This window comes from Pituophis catenifer, unplaced genomic scaffold (genome assembly GCF_029215685.1).
Source record: "Pituophis catenifer annectens isolate HBS135680 unplaced genomic scaffold, rPitCat1.0.hap2 SCAF_3, whole genome shotgun sequence".
Lineage (NCBI taxonomy): Eukaryota > Metazoa > Chordata > Lepidosauria > Squamata > Colubridae > Pituophis > Pituophis catenifer.
In genome coordinates, this window is record NW_027256883.1 from 199,266,613 (window position 1) to 199,281,485 (window position 14,873).

General features: G+C 42.7%; 1 protein-coding gene across 1 annotated transcript in view; it reads left to right on the forward strand.

Moving 5' to 3' along the window:
• CASS4 (Cas scaffold protein family member 4) overlaps positions 1 to 13,688 on the forward strand; it is a 54,811-nt gene extending 41,123 nt beyond the window's left edge. Inside the window, exons 4-7 of the mRNA XM_070940064.1 lie at positions 3,622 to 3,771; positions 7,220 to 8,542; positions 10,091 to 10,159; positions 13,275 to 13,688. Of these exons, the coding sequence (XP_070796165.1) occupies positions 3,622 to 3,771; positions 7,220 to 8,542; positions 10,091 to 10,159; positions 13,275 to 13,688 (1,956 nt within the window). The remainder of the gene's footprint in view (positions 1 to 3,621; positions 3,772 to 7,219; positions 8,543 to 10,090; positions 10,160 to 13,274) is intronic.
• Positions 13,689 to 14,873: the final 1,185 nt, after the last annotated feature.

Below are 14,873 nucleotides of genomic sequence, written 5' to 3' on the forward strand. Positions count from 1 at the left end.
GCAGATAGTTGAGAATAGTTGCCATCATTGCTTGATTGGCACTTATCAGAAAAGAAAATGGAGGAAATCTGAAAAATTGGGTAGATATAGATTTATTCTATAACTTGGATGGGCGATCTCTTTTGAGCTCAGCATGTCAAAAATCTGGAAAATTCCTAACTTGACTCTGCTGGCATGTTGGGTCTCATTCCCTCTCTCTCACACACACATACACACACCACCAACAAAAGAGAAACAATTCTCTATGTTTCCCCTGTAGGGTACCCTGAATAGTGGCACTTAATAGCATTGCTAAGGCTGGGCCTGAAGTAGAGGCCCCAGGCTTTCACTTCAGCCCTAGCATTATTCATCTTCTTTTAATGACCCCATGATCCCTTGCGGGTTGGAGTCTGGGCAACTGAATGAACTGAGTGTTTACTGGCCGGATGCCCTTTCTGTTGCCAATACGGAGTTTTTTTCGGCAGATACATTCTCATTGTGCCCAGAGAGAGAAATATCTGCCTCTACCTAGGATTGAACTCACAGCCTCCTGATTGTGAGCCGAGAGCTCCATGTCTAGGTCACCGCACCACTTCAGCCCTAGCATTATTGCTGCCACTAAAAAGGCTGCCTTACACCATCCTCACTGGCTCAAGGTTGACTCAGCCTTCCATCTTTCTGAGATCGGGAAAATGAGGACCCAGATTATTGGGAGAAATATGCTGATTCTGTAAACCAATTAGAGAGGGCTGTAAAGCACTGTATATAAGTCTATGTGCTATTGCTATTCCCCAAGGTGTGCCAGCCTGTTCCTTGCTTACCACTTCAGTCTGAACTATTTTTGCTCAATACTGCTGAAACTCTTAGATGAGAATCATGAAATCAAACCTTATTGTGTAATTGTTTCCTGTGTTTGTAGGTTGCTACTTCAACCTTATTTTTACTGGAATATAACCTTTCTAAATTATGTAAGCCAGGGGTGTGGGTTCTACTTACCTTTACTACCGGTTCACAATGGGAGCGTGCACTCACACTTCTGCGCATGCACAGATCACCCTTAATGACGTCAGGGCGGGTGGGCAAAGTCTCCTGCCGGTTTTACTACCAGTTCTATAGAACCGGACAGAACCAGGAGCAACCCACCACTGGTGTAAGCATATCTAGCACTGTTCCATAGCAAGTACAGGGAAATATCACTACAGAATTCAACAAACTCCTGCCTTTATAACAATTTACAGCCTCCTGCCTCTCCACAACAACTGACACATATTATGAACAAGTAGCCTGATCAATCCATCAGCCAGAATAGAATTGGAAGAGACTTGGGGTCTTCTAGTCCAGGGGTGTCAAGCTGGCGGCCCATGGGCCTGATGTGTCAAGGGGAGGCCATGCCCACCATAGCTCCACGAAGGGGAAAAACATCCCGAAACATCATGTGACGGCAACGTGACGTGGCAAGTTTGATATGTTCTAGTCCAGGGGTCGGCAACCTTAAACAGCCGCAACCTCAAAGAACCACAAAGGTCCTAACCGAAAGCCACCCATTCAATTCTGGAGCCGACCCGAAGTCTAGTTCCCCCACCATAGAGACTCCTCCTAGTGCGGCGCCCTTTTTTCTTTGCTGACCGGAACTCCAGTTCTCCCATCAGAGTCTCCTCCTAGCGTAGCGTCCTTTTTCCTCTGCTGACCGAAGTCCAGTTCCCCCACCATAGAGTCTCCTCCTAGTATGGCATCCTTTTTCCTCTACCTGCCCTAACCAAAAGCCCTATCAATTGTGGAGCCAACCAGCGACAGGGAGCTGCAGCAGAGGGATGAAAGAGCCACATGCGGCTCCAAAGCTGCAGGTTGTTCACCCCTTTTCTAGTCCAACCCCCTGTTCAAACAGGAGACCCTATATCATTTCAGATAGGTGGCTGTCCAGTCATTTCTTAAAAACCTCCACCTGATGAAGCACCTACAACTTCTGAAGGCAAGCTATTCCACTGATTAATTGTCCTCACTGTTAGGAAGTTTCTCCTTAATATCAGGTTGCTTCTCTCCTTGATTAGTTTCCATCCATTGTTTCTTTTCTTGCCTTCTGATGCTTTGGAAAATAAGTTGCCCCCTCTCTCTTCAATACTGGATTACTGATATCATGTCACCCATAGTCATTTTTTTCTCTAGACTGGCCATACCCAATTCCTGCTTCCATTTTCGTATGTTTTGATCATGTATACTTATTCATGACAACCTGTGACATCTTTGGTGCTGTAACATATGAACATGTTACATTTGCACTAATTTTGGACAAGCTCCTTAAAGTTGTGTATTTTGTTTTTAGAGTTTGAATGTGTCTTTTGTAACACTTCACTTACAAAATCTGTTTGGGTTCGTCAAGGTTCATTTTTTGTTTTGTTTTATTTTAAGATACTCTGCCATCTAGTGCCCATATTCTTTCAGTGCATTAGTAGCCTTCTCCAGCCTGGATTCTGGATGGAGATGAGGCAGGTGCAGCTCACGTACTGTATCTAGACGAGACAAAGAGAAGATGGTCATATACTAAGCTATGCAAGCCTCAGGGCTCTTTCCTTAATATGTGCTTAGACCTCTATTTAGCTTTTCTCTGGGTATCTTTGTATGTTAGCACATTTATGTTTAGTTCCAAAAGGATGAAATTGAAGAACTTGAAATATGCCAGTCCACAATTGGACATGCATATCTGAATTCAGACTCTTTGGTACACATTCTTTAAGTTAGGAATGGGAAAACTTTTAATCTCCTAAAGATTAAACATGTTATTTTGCTGAAATGTACTGTACTAAGAGCTGGATTTTGCTTGACATTAGAACCAAGATGCTTCACAATGATGCTTTTCACACAACTCCAGAGTGGTTCACTAAACTACAAAACCCACCATCCACCCACCATGGAATGTGAAGTACAGTATAATGAGATTATTGAGCCAATTCACCTCCTGCCAATCTTGTAGGCTAACATTTCACAGTGCTGTTTATTTCTCATTCTAAATTTTAAACAACACTGGACTAAATCTTCTTTTAACCTTCTAAGCTTCAGTTTAGCAGTCCCTAATAAGCCAGTTCCAGGCTTAAGTGGTATCTAGGGCAGCAGCCTCTGGTTAGTTCCTCTATGCCAGTCTTTCCACTCTGAATGTATTCGGTGACAGTGGTTTCCATTTTAGGTTTCCATAGTGACCCAAAGCGATATAGTTAAGTGAAATGGAAATAAAATAATGCCACAATTGTTGGCCCTTGCTTGAGTTCTGACCTCCACTGTTGTCCTATGTTACTGCCTGGTGAACTTCAACTTCATACTTGGATTGCTAAATCCTGTTCCAACTTAACTTGCTTAGAAAAGTCCCACATAGTGACCAAAGGATCATCTTTCCTCACTTGATACTATCAACTCTTGCACATCAATCAACTCTGATTGATAGATGTGCAAATTCACCCATCAAGAAGAGGTCAGGCTGGAGAAAGCTGTTGTAGTTGTCATAGATATCCATGCTCTCATTCCAACGTTCATCTAAGAATGCAAAAGAGAGCCAAATCAAAGAAACTCTGTATAAGTTGTTTATCAGCTAAAGGAAACATATAAATGAATGGCTACTAACAGATTTTTTTTTATGTTGAACTCTTTCATTAGGATCTTGCCACTCCACCATCTTCTAGAAAGGACTCCAGAACATTTCCTTTCATGGAATGGTGCCCAGAAAAGGTGCAGCAACTTTATGATATCCCATCAAACCCTGAAAAGCCAAGATCTTGCCCATGGCAAGACTCTGTAGTGGAAGATGTAAGTTTGATCATACTTAAACAAATATGTTGTTCTGAATCATACAGATATGTGAAGCTCTGTTAATTGTTCAAGAGGCATACCGTGGCACCTATGGGGAACTCAGATCTACAGTATATAGTGAGTGTAGCTCTTGAATTTAAGAAGGGCTAGGATTTGGAGTAGGAGCAAGCAGTTAAAATCTGAACTGCAAAAGTCGGGTATAAACTTAGATTTATATCAAGCTAGGGAAGCAGTGGTGGGATTCAAATTTTTTTACTACCGGTTCTGTGGGTGTGGCTTGGTGGGCATGGCTTGGTGGGTGGGGCAGGGGAAGGATACTGTAAAATCTCCATTCCCTCCCCACTCCAGGGGAAGGATACTGTAAAATCTTCATTCCCTCCTCACTCCAGGGGAAGGATACTGTAAAATCTCCATTTCCTCCCGATCAGCTGGGACTCGGGAGGCAGAGAATAGTTGGGGGCGGGGCCAGTCAGAGGTGATATTTACCGTTCTCCAAACTACTCAAAATTTCCGCTACCAGTTCTTCGTCTAAATGCTTCCTAGTGCCCGTTAACACAGGATTGACTGTAATTGTAGAAGTGAAGTGTAACATCAATAACACAAAGGATAAAAAAAGCTGTTTTTCTCGAAACAAAACTTGAAGTCTCCTCTCTTCTTAAAGACAAGCAAACACATTATGGTATATGGACTTTCTCTGGACTTTGGACTCTTCCAGGAAGTGATGCAGACCCGATTAACTAAACTCCGTACTGATCATATAAGCTCACAACTGAGTGTTTAACATTCTACAATTTTAATCATAATCATAAGTTTATTTGTCAAGCATATATAAGATAACAGATAAAAGTATAAACATAATTTAAATACATGAAAAGAGTAAGTAAAAAGGAATATTAGAACAGGGACAGTAGGCACGCTGGTGCACTTATGCACGCCCCTTGTTAAGGATATTCTTGGCTCATAACAGATGTTGTGGGTTATTGAGCAGAGTACCCTTTGAGTAAACGCATGAAAAGCAACTGGGAGTGGTTGTGAACAATCACACTTAAAAATACAAACATACTGAGTTGTTGTAGTCTTTTACTTTTAGAAAAAAGTAAAGCAAAGTCCAAAAACAATCCAAGTCATGCACAGATAAGACGAGAGTTAAAAGATCAATCCAGGGATATTTTAAGTACAAAGTCTTCTTACCAATTGTAGTCATACACAATATAACAGTTCTTCTTGAGTTTCAAAACAGGAACAAGTTCAATATTCAATAAATAGTAGAAAGCAACATGTAGCTATGATCAAACAGTGATCATGCAGAGAGATCAGGTAGAGAGTTACAGCAAATAAGCAGGTAAAATGGTGTAATATCCACACAAGCCATGATCCTGACTTCCCTTAAGTACATTGGCTACAGAGCTTAGCCAATCAGGATACAGGATGATGCAATACAGTCTTAAAGCTATATAATACCTTTCTGACTGCAAACATACATTGTTGGTTTATATATTGCCTGTCCAACAAATAACCATTTCCTAACACCCCTTACAGACCTCTTAGGAATGGGGTGAGGTCAACAGTAGACAGTCTAAGGTTAAAGTTTGGGGAGTTTGGGGAAGAAACTACGGAGTCAAGTAGTGCATTCCAGGCATTGACCACTCTGTTACTGAAGTCATATTTTCTGCAATTGAGTTTGGAGCGGTTTACCTTGAGTTTGTATCTATTATTTGCTCGTGTATTGTTGTGGTTGAAGCTGAAGTAGTCGTTGACAGGAAGGACATTGTGGCATATAGTTTTACGTATTATGCTTAGATCAGACTGAAGTCAGCGTAGTTCTAAGTTGTCTAAGCCCAAAATTTGGAATCTGGTGGCATAAGGCAGTGGTCCCCAACCCCCGGTCTGCGGACCGGTGCCGGGCCGTGGAGTACCTGGCACCGGGCCGCGCAGCGGCCGGGGGACATGAACGCTGCAACGCAAAGGCTCCTGGGCCGTGCGCAAAAGCTCCTGCGCGCGCTCAGCGGGCCACGGTAAAATTATCAAAGGCTGATTGGTCCGCGGCGATAAAAAGGTTGGGGACCACTGGCATAAGGTATTTTATTGCGGTTAGAGGAATGGAGAACTCTTCTTGTAAAATATCTCTGGACTCTCTCAATTGTATTTATGTCCGATATGCAGTGCGGGTTCAAATCTTCAACAAGGAACATTGTTTCCTGCAAGAATGAAAATCTTAAAATCCACTGAAGTTTGTGATGGGGATACTTGTGATGGAGATACTAAGGGGATACTTGAACAAGCAATCTGATCCTGTAATATTGGAGTAATAAAAAGCCATCACCCAGGATAGGCCAATCTGAACACAACGGAGTAATGTTGCTATGTAGGAACAATCCACCGTGGCTACTTTTTAAGATGGGTATGTTGAGGTGCAAAACTGAGAGGCAAAGAGAATGAGTCATTTACTTGCTAATAGCTCAGCAATGATTAGTTGACACTTCTCTATCTTCAGCTGTTGACCAGAAACAGCAAAAGATACCTATTTGTTTTCTTTGAGCAGGATGGATCTGGAAAAGGTCAAAATCCTGACCATACTTCTAGGTAGAATCACAGGGGATAGGTTACAGAAACCTTGGTAGTCAAGAGGTTGACAGCCCCGGAGGCCATCTTTTCTCTTGGATCTTCAGGGCTGCTACACTTAGTGCTGTGAGAAAGTGGGAGCGGGGTTTGTATGGAGTTGGTAGAAGTATTTAGCCATAACAATGTTCTTTTCTCTGAGAGTCAAGGACGTTCAGCCTGCACCTGGAGTGGTGTGACTGGGAGTATATACATACAGTATATATATATATAAACTGTATTTTTCGGAGTGTAAGACGCACCTTTTTCCCCCCTAAAAGAGGGTGAAAATTTAGCTGTGTCTTATACACCAAATATAGCCCCGCCCACCCATTGGCCCCCACCCTTTGGCCTCTGCCTCCCAGCAGTTACCTCCTTGCAGCAAACAGCAAGAAGAAATAGCTCCTTTCAGCTCCAGCACAGCCTAATTAGCACAAGTTGATTGGATCGGCCTCCCGATTCTCAGCTGTTTTGCTCTCAGCTGTTTTGCGACGGCCTCTGTTACTTGCTGCAAGGATGTAAACTGGAGCAGATTTTTTTTTTCTTGTGCTAATCAAGCTATGCTGAAAACGAAAATGAAAGTAAAGCAGGCTGTTTGCTGTTTGCTGCAACAAGGCAAAATTGCTGGGAGGCAGAGGCAGATTTCTTTTTCTTGTTTTCCTCACCAAAAATGTAGGTGCATCTTATAGTCCAGTGCGTCTTATACTCCGAAAAATACTGTGTGTGTGTGTGTGTGTGTGTGTGTGTATGAATATATATGAATATAAATATTAGAGAAGAAGAGAACAGAAATGAAGAAGGAGATTAATTATAGAAATAATCTAAAAAATTTTGTTCTCCTCTCCAGGTGTATGTCATCCCCACACTGTCAACTAAACCCATTGCTAATTCTGCAGAAAAGCATTATAAAACGTTACCAAACCTTTGGAAATCAGAATGGATCTATGATGTACCTGTGGCACCAGACAAAGCAAAATTAATACAAACTTCTCAGAATCATTCCCCACAGAAACATGCACTTTATGATATACCCCCAAGCAGGTTCAATTCTAATACCCCAAAAATATCTCCAATAAATAATAAAGGAAAATCAATAGATCCGAAATCATATAATATTCCACCTGTACATAGGAAATTAACTTGCCCGGAGCTTCCTCTTTATGATGTACCATCCACCCGCGATACATTTGTGCAGCGTCCAGCCAGCAATTATGATGTTCCTTCCAAAGTTTTGTCTACCAGGATTGAAAAGGAGAGCCAAAAATTGACTCATTATGATATTCCAAAAGGAACACCTGTTGCTTTGGCACCACAGAAAGAAAATAATTATAATTTGGGAGATAACCCATACATCATCCCTATTCCATCATCCACAGAATGCAATGTGGACCAAGATAGATTGTCTGTTTCAAGTGAAAATAGCAGGACCAGCACCATCTCCACATTGTCAAGTTCTTCTACCGAGTCCTTTTCATCTTCAATTTCATCAGCGTTTTCAGAAGAACACATAAAAGAGACAACTATGGAGCTTGAGTTGGCTATAGACACCCTGACTAAACTACAGCATGGCGTGTCCAGTTCCGTTGCAAGTCTAATGATTTTTGTGAGCAGTAAGTGGCGATACCCAGAATATTTAGAAGGAAACATTGAGGAAATCCACCGAGCAATCGATCACATAAAGGTGTCTTTGGGAGAGTTTTTGAAATTTGCTCAAACTATTGAAAGAAATGCAGTTTTGGGATCAGACAATAAACTTCAGGAAAGAATTAAAAAACAGCTGAATGTTCTCTCAGATTCCTTTCAGATTCTGGTACAAACCAGAGATGCTTTAAACAAATGCAAGTGGACACTTGAGATTCTAGCTATTAAGAAACCTCAGAGTAACCCAGATTATCTGGATCAGTTTGTTATGGTGGCTCGTACCCTTCCTGATGACATTAAAAGATTTTCATCTATTATTATAGCTAATGGGAAGCTACTTTTCAAAAAGAGCTGCAAAGATAAAAATAGCAAGGATTCTAAAGCTGGCGTAGAGCTTAAAATGAAGAAATTTGGTCATGAAAAGCCAGGAGAAAATAATTCTGTTCTAATCAGTAGTTTGGACAAAGCAAAAGAAAACGATCTCTATTCACCTGTTTCTGTCCCCGAAGACTGCTCTACTCATCTACAGGTTGGTGTGGTTGGAATTACTGTACAAATGACAACATTTTAAAATGATTAATATGTGGCCGAGACCCAGTTTGGTGTAGAGGTTAAGGCCACTAGACTAGAAACTGAGAGACCATGAGTTCTAGTCCTGCCTTAGGCATAAAGACAGCTAGGTGACCTTGGGCCTGTCACTTTCTCTGAGCCCCTGGAAGGAGGAAATAGTAGGCCACTTCTGAAAACCTTGCCAAGAAAAATGCAAGGACTTGTCCAGACATTTGGCAGGAGTCAGTATTAACTTTAAGGTACAAAAAAAACATGTGACTGAATCCACACACCTGCAATGGCTAGGGATGGAGTAATGCAATGGGATAGATAATGGGAACTGGTTGAGTGCCCAGGACAGTATTGGTGAACCTTTTTGGCACAGAGTGCCGAAATGGGGGGAGTGCATGTGCCGGAAACCAGAAGAGCAGCCATCCAGTGCTCATGTGCATGCCGGGAAGATGACCTTCCGGTTTCCGGCGCTCGCATGTGCACCGGCCTCCTGGTCTTCCGGTTTCTGGCATACATGCACGCGTGAAGACCAGCTGGCTGGTGCACATGCGCGCACAGGAAACTGGAAGATCATCTTCCCAGTGCGCATCTTCCAGTTTCTGGCGCTCCCATGTATGTGAAGACCAGCTGGCCAGTGTGCCGGAACCCGGAAGAGCAACGGGTGACGGCTCATGTGCCCGGAGGGATGGCTCTGCGTGCCCCTTCTGGCATGTGTGCCATAGGTTCGCCATCACGGGCCTAGGACAATTATAGATTGCTTATTTGCCTGCAGCTCTGCTAAGTATTCTGAGATTGTGAAAGTATTCAGTTAGAGCTTGGCTACACTAATAGCCTGGAAGACCAATAAATCGTTCAGGAAAACTTACTGTATAGCTGAGCTTTACAGCTGATTTTTACCAGTGTGTCCTCCGCTGCACTAGTACATGGATTGTTTACGGATTTAATTCAACATGATGATTTTGTCTCTTCTAAAGCATTTCCTGGCTTAAGACCATGCAAGTCCACCAACAGTTGCACAAATACCCCACTGGGAACATAATCTCAGAGACGCAATAGTATCAGTGACTGAGATGAATGTTGCCTATGCTCTTTGAGGCATCCTGAAAAGAAATTGCAACGGGACCCAGAGTAGCATAGACAGCGTCTCTTTTCCCAGAGTTCCAAGGCTCCTTTGGGAATGGAAAAGCCAATCTGGAGATGATGAAGTTGAGTAGTTGGGAAACCCAGCCTAAGTAATAACATAAATTTTCTTAGGGTCACTTCTTTGTTGACAGAGAATTTTGTCATTCTTAGTGCTCAGAAAATTTCAGGGTTTTTTTCGCTAAAAACTGTTGAGGTTCTTGAGAACAAACCATATAATTAAGAATTTTCCTGACCAATTTTAGGAATGGAAGTAGGCAGCGTTTCCAATGTTTTGGAAGCAAAATGTTGGATCATATAACCCATAATCTTTATCTGTTTAAGGATGACCACCCTTTAATTTTTTTGAGTATTATAGCTGCCTTCCCTTTTGCAGAAACCATTACAAATGGAACAAACACAGCCAACGTCTAAGACAAAGAAGCATGAAGAATTTAAATTAAAGGTAAAATATACTGTAACACTGAAATTGTTAGAATTTAATCATTACCTAAAATTTGGAAATTAGATTTTTGTGATGAAAAAACATATTAGCTGCCTGCCTGTGTATTCATAATTTGTATTAAGAATTTTTCATTGAACTCACTGGTACTTACATCTGAATAGGCACTTTACAGGATTATGTTCTGTCATTTGGCCCTTGCTGATTTGGGAAAAGAAGATTAAAAAACATGGAAAATCTTTTAAATCCACCACAGTCATCTCGGACAATGACTGATTGCTTTATACATTCAACCTATAGTGTGGTTACTATCTGAATTCAACCACATAGAAGCTGCTTCATGTAGCAAGCATTTGTCATGCTGTTGTTTGTAATGTAATGACGACCGGGCAGGTGGGTGGAGCCTCGCGCCACCATCGCTGGTTCTCCGAACCAGTTTTGGTTACCACCTTTAAAGCGCTCCATGGCTTAGGACCTGGTTATTTACGGGACCGCCTACTACCACAAATAGCCTCCCACCGGCCGGTACACTCTCATGGAGAGGGGCTCCTCCAGGTGCCGTCAGCCAAGCAGTGTCGACTGGCGGCCCCCAGGGGGAGGGCCTTCTCTGTGGGGGCACCCACTATCTGGAACGAGCTCCCCCCGGAGATACGGAGGATCCCGGATCTGCACGCCTTCCGCCGAGCTCTTAAGACCCTCTTATTCCAGCAAGCCAGCCTGGCCTAATTTTTCTCCCCTTTCTTTTAAATTTTAAATTGAAATTTTAATTTGTTTTAAATTTATTGGGATTTTAATTGTCGTGGGCCAAATTATTTAATTTGGTTTTAAATTGTTTTTAACTTTTGTATTTCTGTATTTTATCCTGTGCCTGTTCACCGCCCTGAGTCCTTCGGGAGTAGGGCGGTATACAAATTTAATAAAACCTAAACCTAAAACCTAAACCTAAACCACCGGCCGCCATCACTACCGGTTTGGACAAACCGGTTCAAACCAGGAACATTTCACCTCTGCTCTATCCCACTTTGGAATTCCTGAGTTCCAGTGGAAAAACTTGGACATATCCGAGCAAAATTTGCCACAGTTTTGTCTATTTCTCCCTTTCTGTTTGCAAGATCAATCAGGCTTTCCAGTTCTTTCCTCTTCCATTTAAAGTAACATGGGAGAGTGAATAGGGGAGATTGCTTCAAGAGCGCTGAATTGGAGCCAGTGTAGAAATACCCTTACAAGGAATCCCAATTCAAAAGTCTACATGTTGTAGAGAATGTTATCATACACACACAAACAAACAAACAAACAAACAAACAAACAAACAAACAAACAACTTCATCCGGGGCTTCTGGTAGCTAAAAATAAGATTTTCACCAAGTTCTTTTTTTATTGAGATTTATTGAGAAAGGGATACCATTACAGAAATTCCAACAACTGGATTAGTTTAATGTTAGAACTTAAATTTCTCTTTCATCTTGCTAGTGCAGAGTCTTCTTTGGTTTCTTTCACTCACACCTTCCCTGTATCAGCAGGCTGTTGGCCCATTTCCCAGATGACACAGGCACCTTTCCCAGCCATCTCTTGAATCCTTATCAGGCTGGGAACAGATCATTTCAAATGTAGCCAAATGATAGTTAAAGATGGTGAGAAAAGTCCCTGGCTGACTTATGAAGTATGGGAAGCCACACACACACACACACCGCTAGAAGAATGAAATATTTTGAGGAATACTAAAAAAGGCAGATTATTATACTTCCCAAAGGGAGAAATGGAGAAACATGTTTTTTTAGAGGCAGAAAGCAGCCCCCACTTTCCTTAATAGCCCATAGCAAACGTCAACATTTAAGAGATAAAGAGCTTATTGAAAGATGACAAGTATCTAGATAGCTCTATTCATAAGCAAATACCCTCACCCAAGAGCCAAAACAGAATGTAAGCCATTAAGCCACAATAGGAATTACCCAACACCCTTTCGGAACACAAGCCCCTTCATTGCATCACCCTCAGAGCAGTCCAAAGTTCAATCAAACTTAGCTCAGACAAACACCTAGGATTTGTACTTTGCCTATAGAGTAGGGATGTCAAACTTGCATCGTCACAGCATCGGCATGTGACATATCGGGACTTTTTTCCCCTTTGCTAAACCAGGCGTGGGTGTGGTCTGTGCGTGACGCATCTAGCCTGCGGGCTGCGAGTTTGACAGCCCACTATAGAGTCAGTTATGACCCCTACATAACCCATACGTAGTCTGATGACAGCCAATAGAATACATGTTCTTGCACAGGAACAGGAAGCTCAAGTGAAAAGCCAAAAAGAAGGTATAAAAGCCATCCATTCTCAACTCCATTTTGTCAGCTGCCCAAAACCACAAACCCATGTGGTTCTGCTTCATCAATAAATGGGCCCTCTTTCCAATTACCCTTCTGCCTCCATTTTGTCTCTGGTGCCTGGATTTTTCTTCCCACACAAGCAAGGGACAGTTCCTTGACATTTTGGAGACCTGCTGCCAACACACTGGGCTAGTTGGACAAATAGCCTTATCACTAAGACATTTTTCTACCTTCTTAATTGCAGTATTTCCATGTACTTCATATTTCTGATGAGAGGAAGCATTTTAAACAGCCTTTCTCATCTTGATGCCCTTATACTAGAGCAGGGTGTCAAATTCAAGGCCTGGGGGCCGGATCTGGCCCGTGGGGTGGTTAGATCTGGCCAGCGGGGCTGCCCTGGAAACAGCGAAAGAACGGCCTATGGTGCCTTCTGCCAGCAAAAACTGAGCTCACAAGGGCTGTGTTTGGCCCTCCCGGGCTCTATTTTCACTGGCAGAGAATTGCAGGAGGCTGTCCCAGCTGAGAAACGGAGCTCGGGATCCCATTTTCGCTGGCAGAGCACTCAGGCCATCAAAGGCACACTCCACATGAGTGACGTCGAGCTGGCCATGCCCACCCCGGCCCCCCGAGGTCAAGCACAACCCTGATGGGCTCTCAATGAAATTGAGTTTGACACCCCTGTACTAGAGTAAAAGATCTTCCTACAGCCAGCACAACCACTGATAGGATTTCCAGGACAAGCTACACAATATTTATAGTAGGAATTCTCAACGTTTTTCTTCTTTGCATTTTCTCTCTAGAGTTCTCCACCTATAATGAAAGAAAGGACTCTCAGCAAACAAGATCCAGATAACAGAATGATACTCTCCAGCCTCTCCAGACTGTATTTTGGAGCTGTCCAGAAAGCCATTGGTGTTTTCCACAAAACTCTTAGTGATAACCGGACTCCTGAAATCTTCATTGCCAAGAGCAAGCTGATCATTATGATAGGCCAAAAGTTGGTGGACACCTTGTGTCAGGAAGCCCTTGAAAAAACTAACCGGAATGATGTCTTGCGTGGCAGTAGCACATTTTGTGGCTTGCTGAAAAGCCTGGCAATTGCAACCAAAAATGCCGCAATGAAATATCCAAATCCTGAGGCAGTTAAAGACCTTCAGGATCAAGCCGATGAATTATCTCAATTCACACAGCAATTTCGAGATACGATGGAATGAAGGAATACTGGAACAGTTCAAAAGGCAAATTTAGATGTTAGTGCTTGGACGGGGTAAAGTACACCCATGTGGGGGTGGGGATGTATGTCGACTCCCCTCTCTGTGTCTCTTAATACAACTTCAGGCAATGCTGAGCGAGAGGCCTCCAAGAGTGTCTTCTCTCAAATGTTTAAGCATGATTAAATTCTTCCCGTTGTCAGGAATCCGGATATAAAGACTTTCTGAGCAGAAGCTTTTCTTTGTATCATCTTGACATTTATCCTGAACATCTGTACAGACATCAGCCTTGATCATAGGTAGCTTGGGGTCAAGGTTCAGTTTATACAACTCCATTTAAATTGTGTGTTCTGTTGAGGCATAATGTTTCATTAAGACTCTAAGCGTGTGTTGTGACCCAGGCCCAAATAGTTAGTATTAAATACAAACAGTTCGAAAACAAACAGACTTTATTAGAACAGCTGAGAATTAACTCAGCTGTTAACTCAGAATTAACTCATTCTCAGCGTAGTCCAAACTAAATTAAAGCAAATTCTTCAAAACACCATTCCTCAATTTATCACCGACCTTGGGATAATTAGGCAAGCTGCCAAAGGCTTTTCTTGGCAAAAGTTCAGAAGCAGAAGACGCCGACAAGAAATGAATACAGTGAAACAAGAAGCAATTCTCTCAACGTTGTTTTCCGGCAAAGAGGCCAAGAGCCATTGCTGGTCTTTTAAGCCCTATGGGAGGGGCCAATCATCTCTTGTCCTACTCCCGAGTCATCCTCTCTGCTTTATCTGATCCTGTCTTCTGGCAGCTCTTCTCATACGTGCACTAGGAACACGCTCCTCCTGTTCCTCTGCCTCTCTACTGTCAGCCTCTGGAAGCTCCGAAGTCCGAACATCATTCCCCGGTGGCCGCACATCACTCTGACGCAGAGCCCTCATCTGGGCCTTTCCCAGCCTCCAGGATTGGCCCCTGTTCTTCCTCAGCCTCATCGCTGTCTGACTCTGCTGCCAGCTCCACAGGCTGCTGGCGGACCACAACAGCGTGTTCACAAAAACTGTGTCGGATTTTTAGACATGTTAGGGTTTTTATTATTACAAAGCATGTACGTCTGACTGCTTGAAGGTAACTGTACTGTAGCATTCTACCCCATAGAGATATGGGGTGAGAAGATATACATTTAAGAAGAACCTAGCAGTA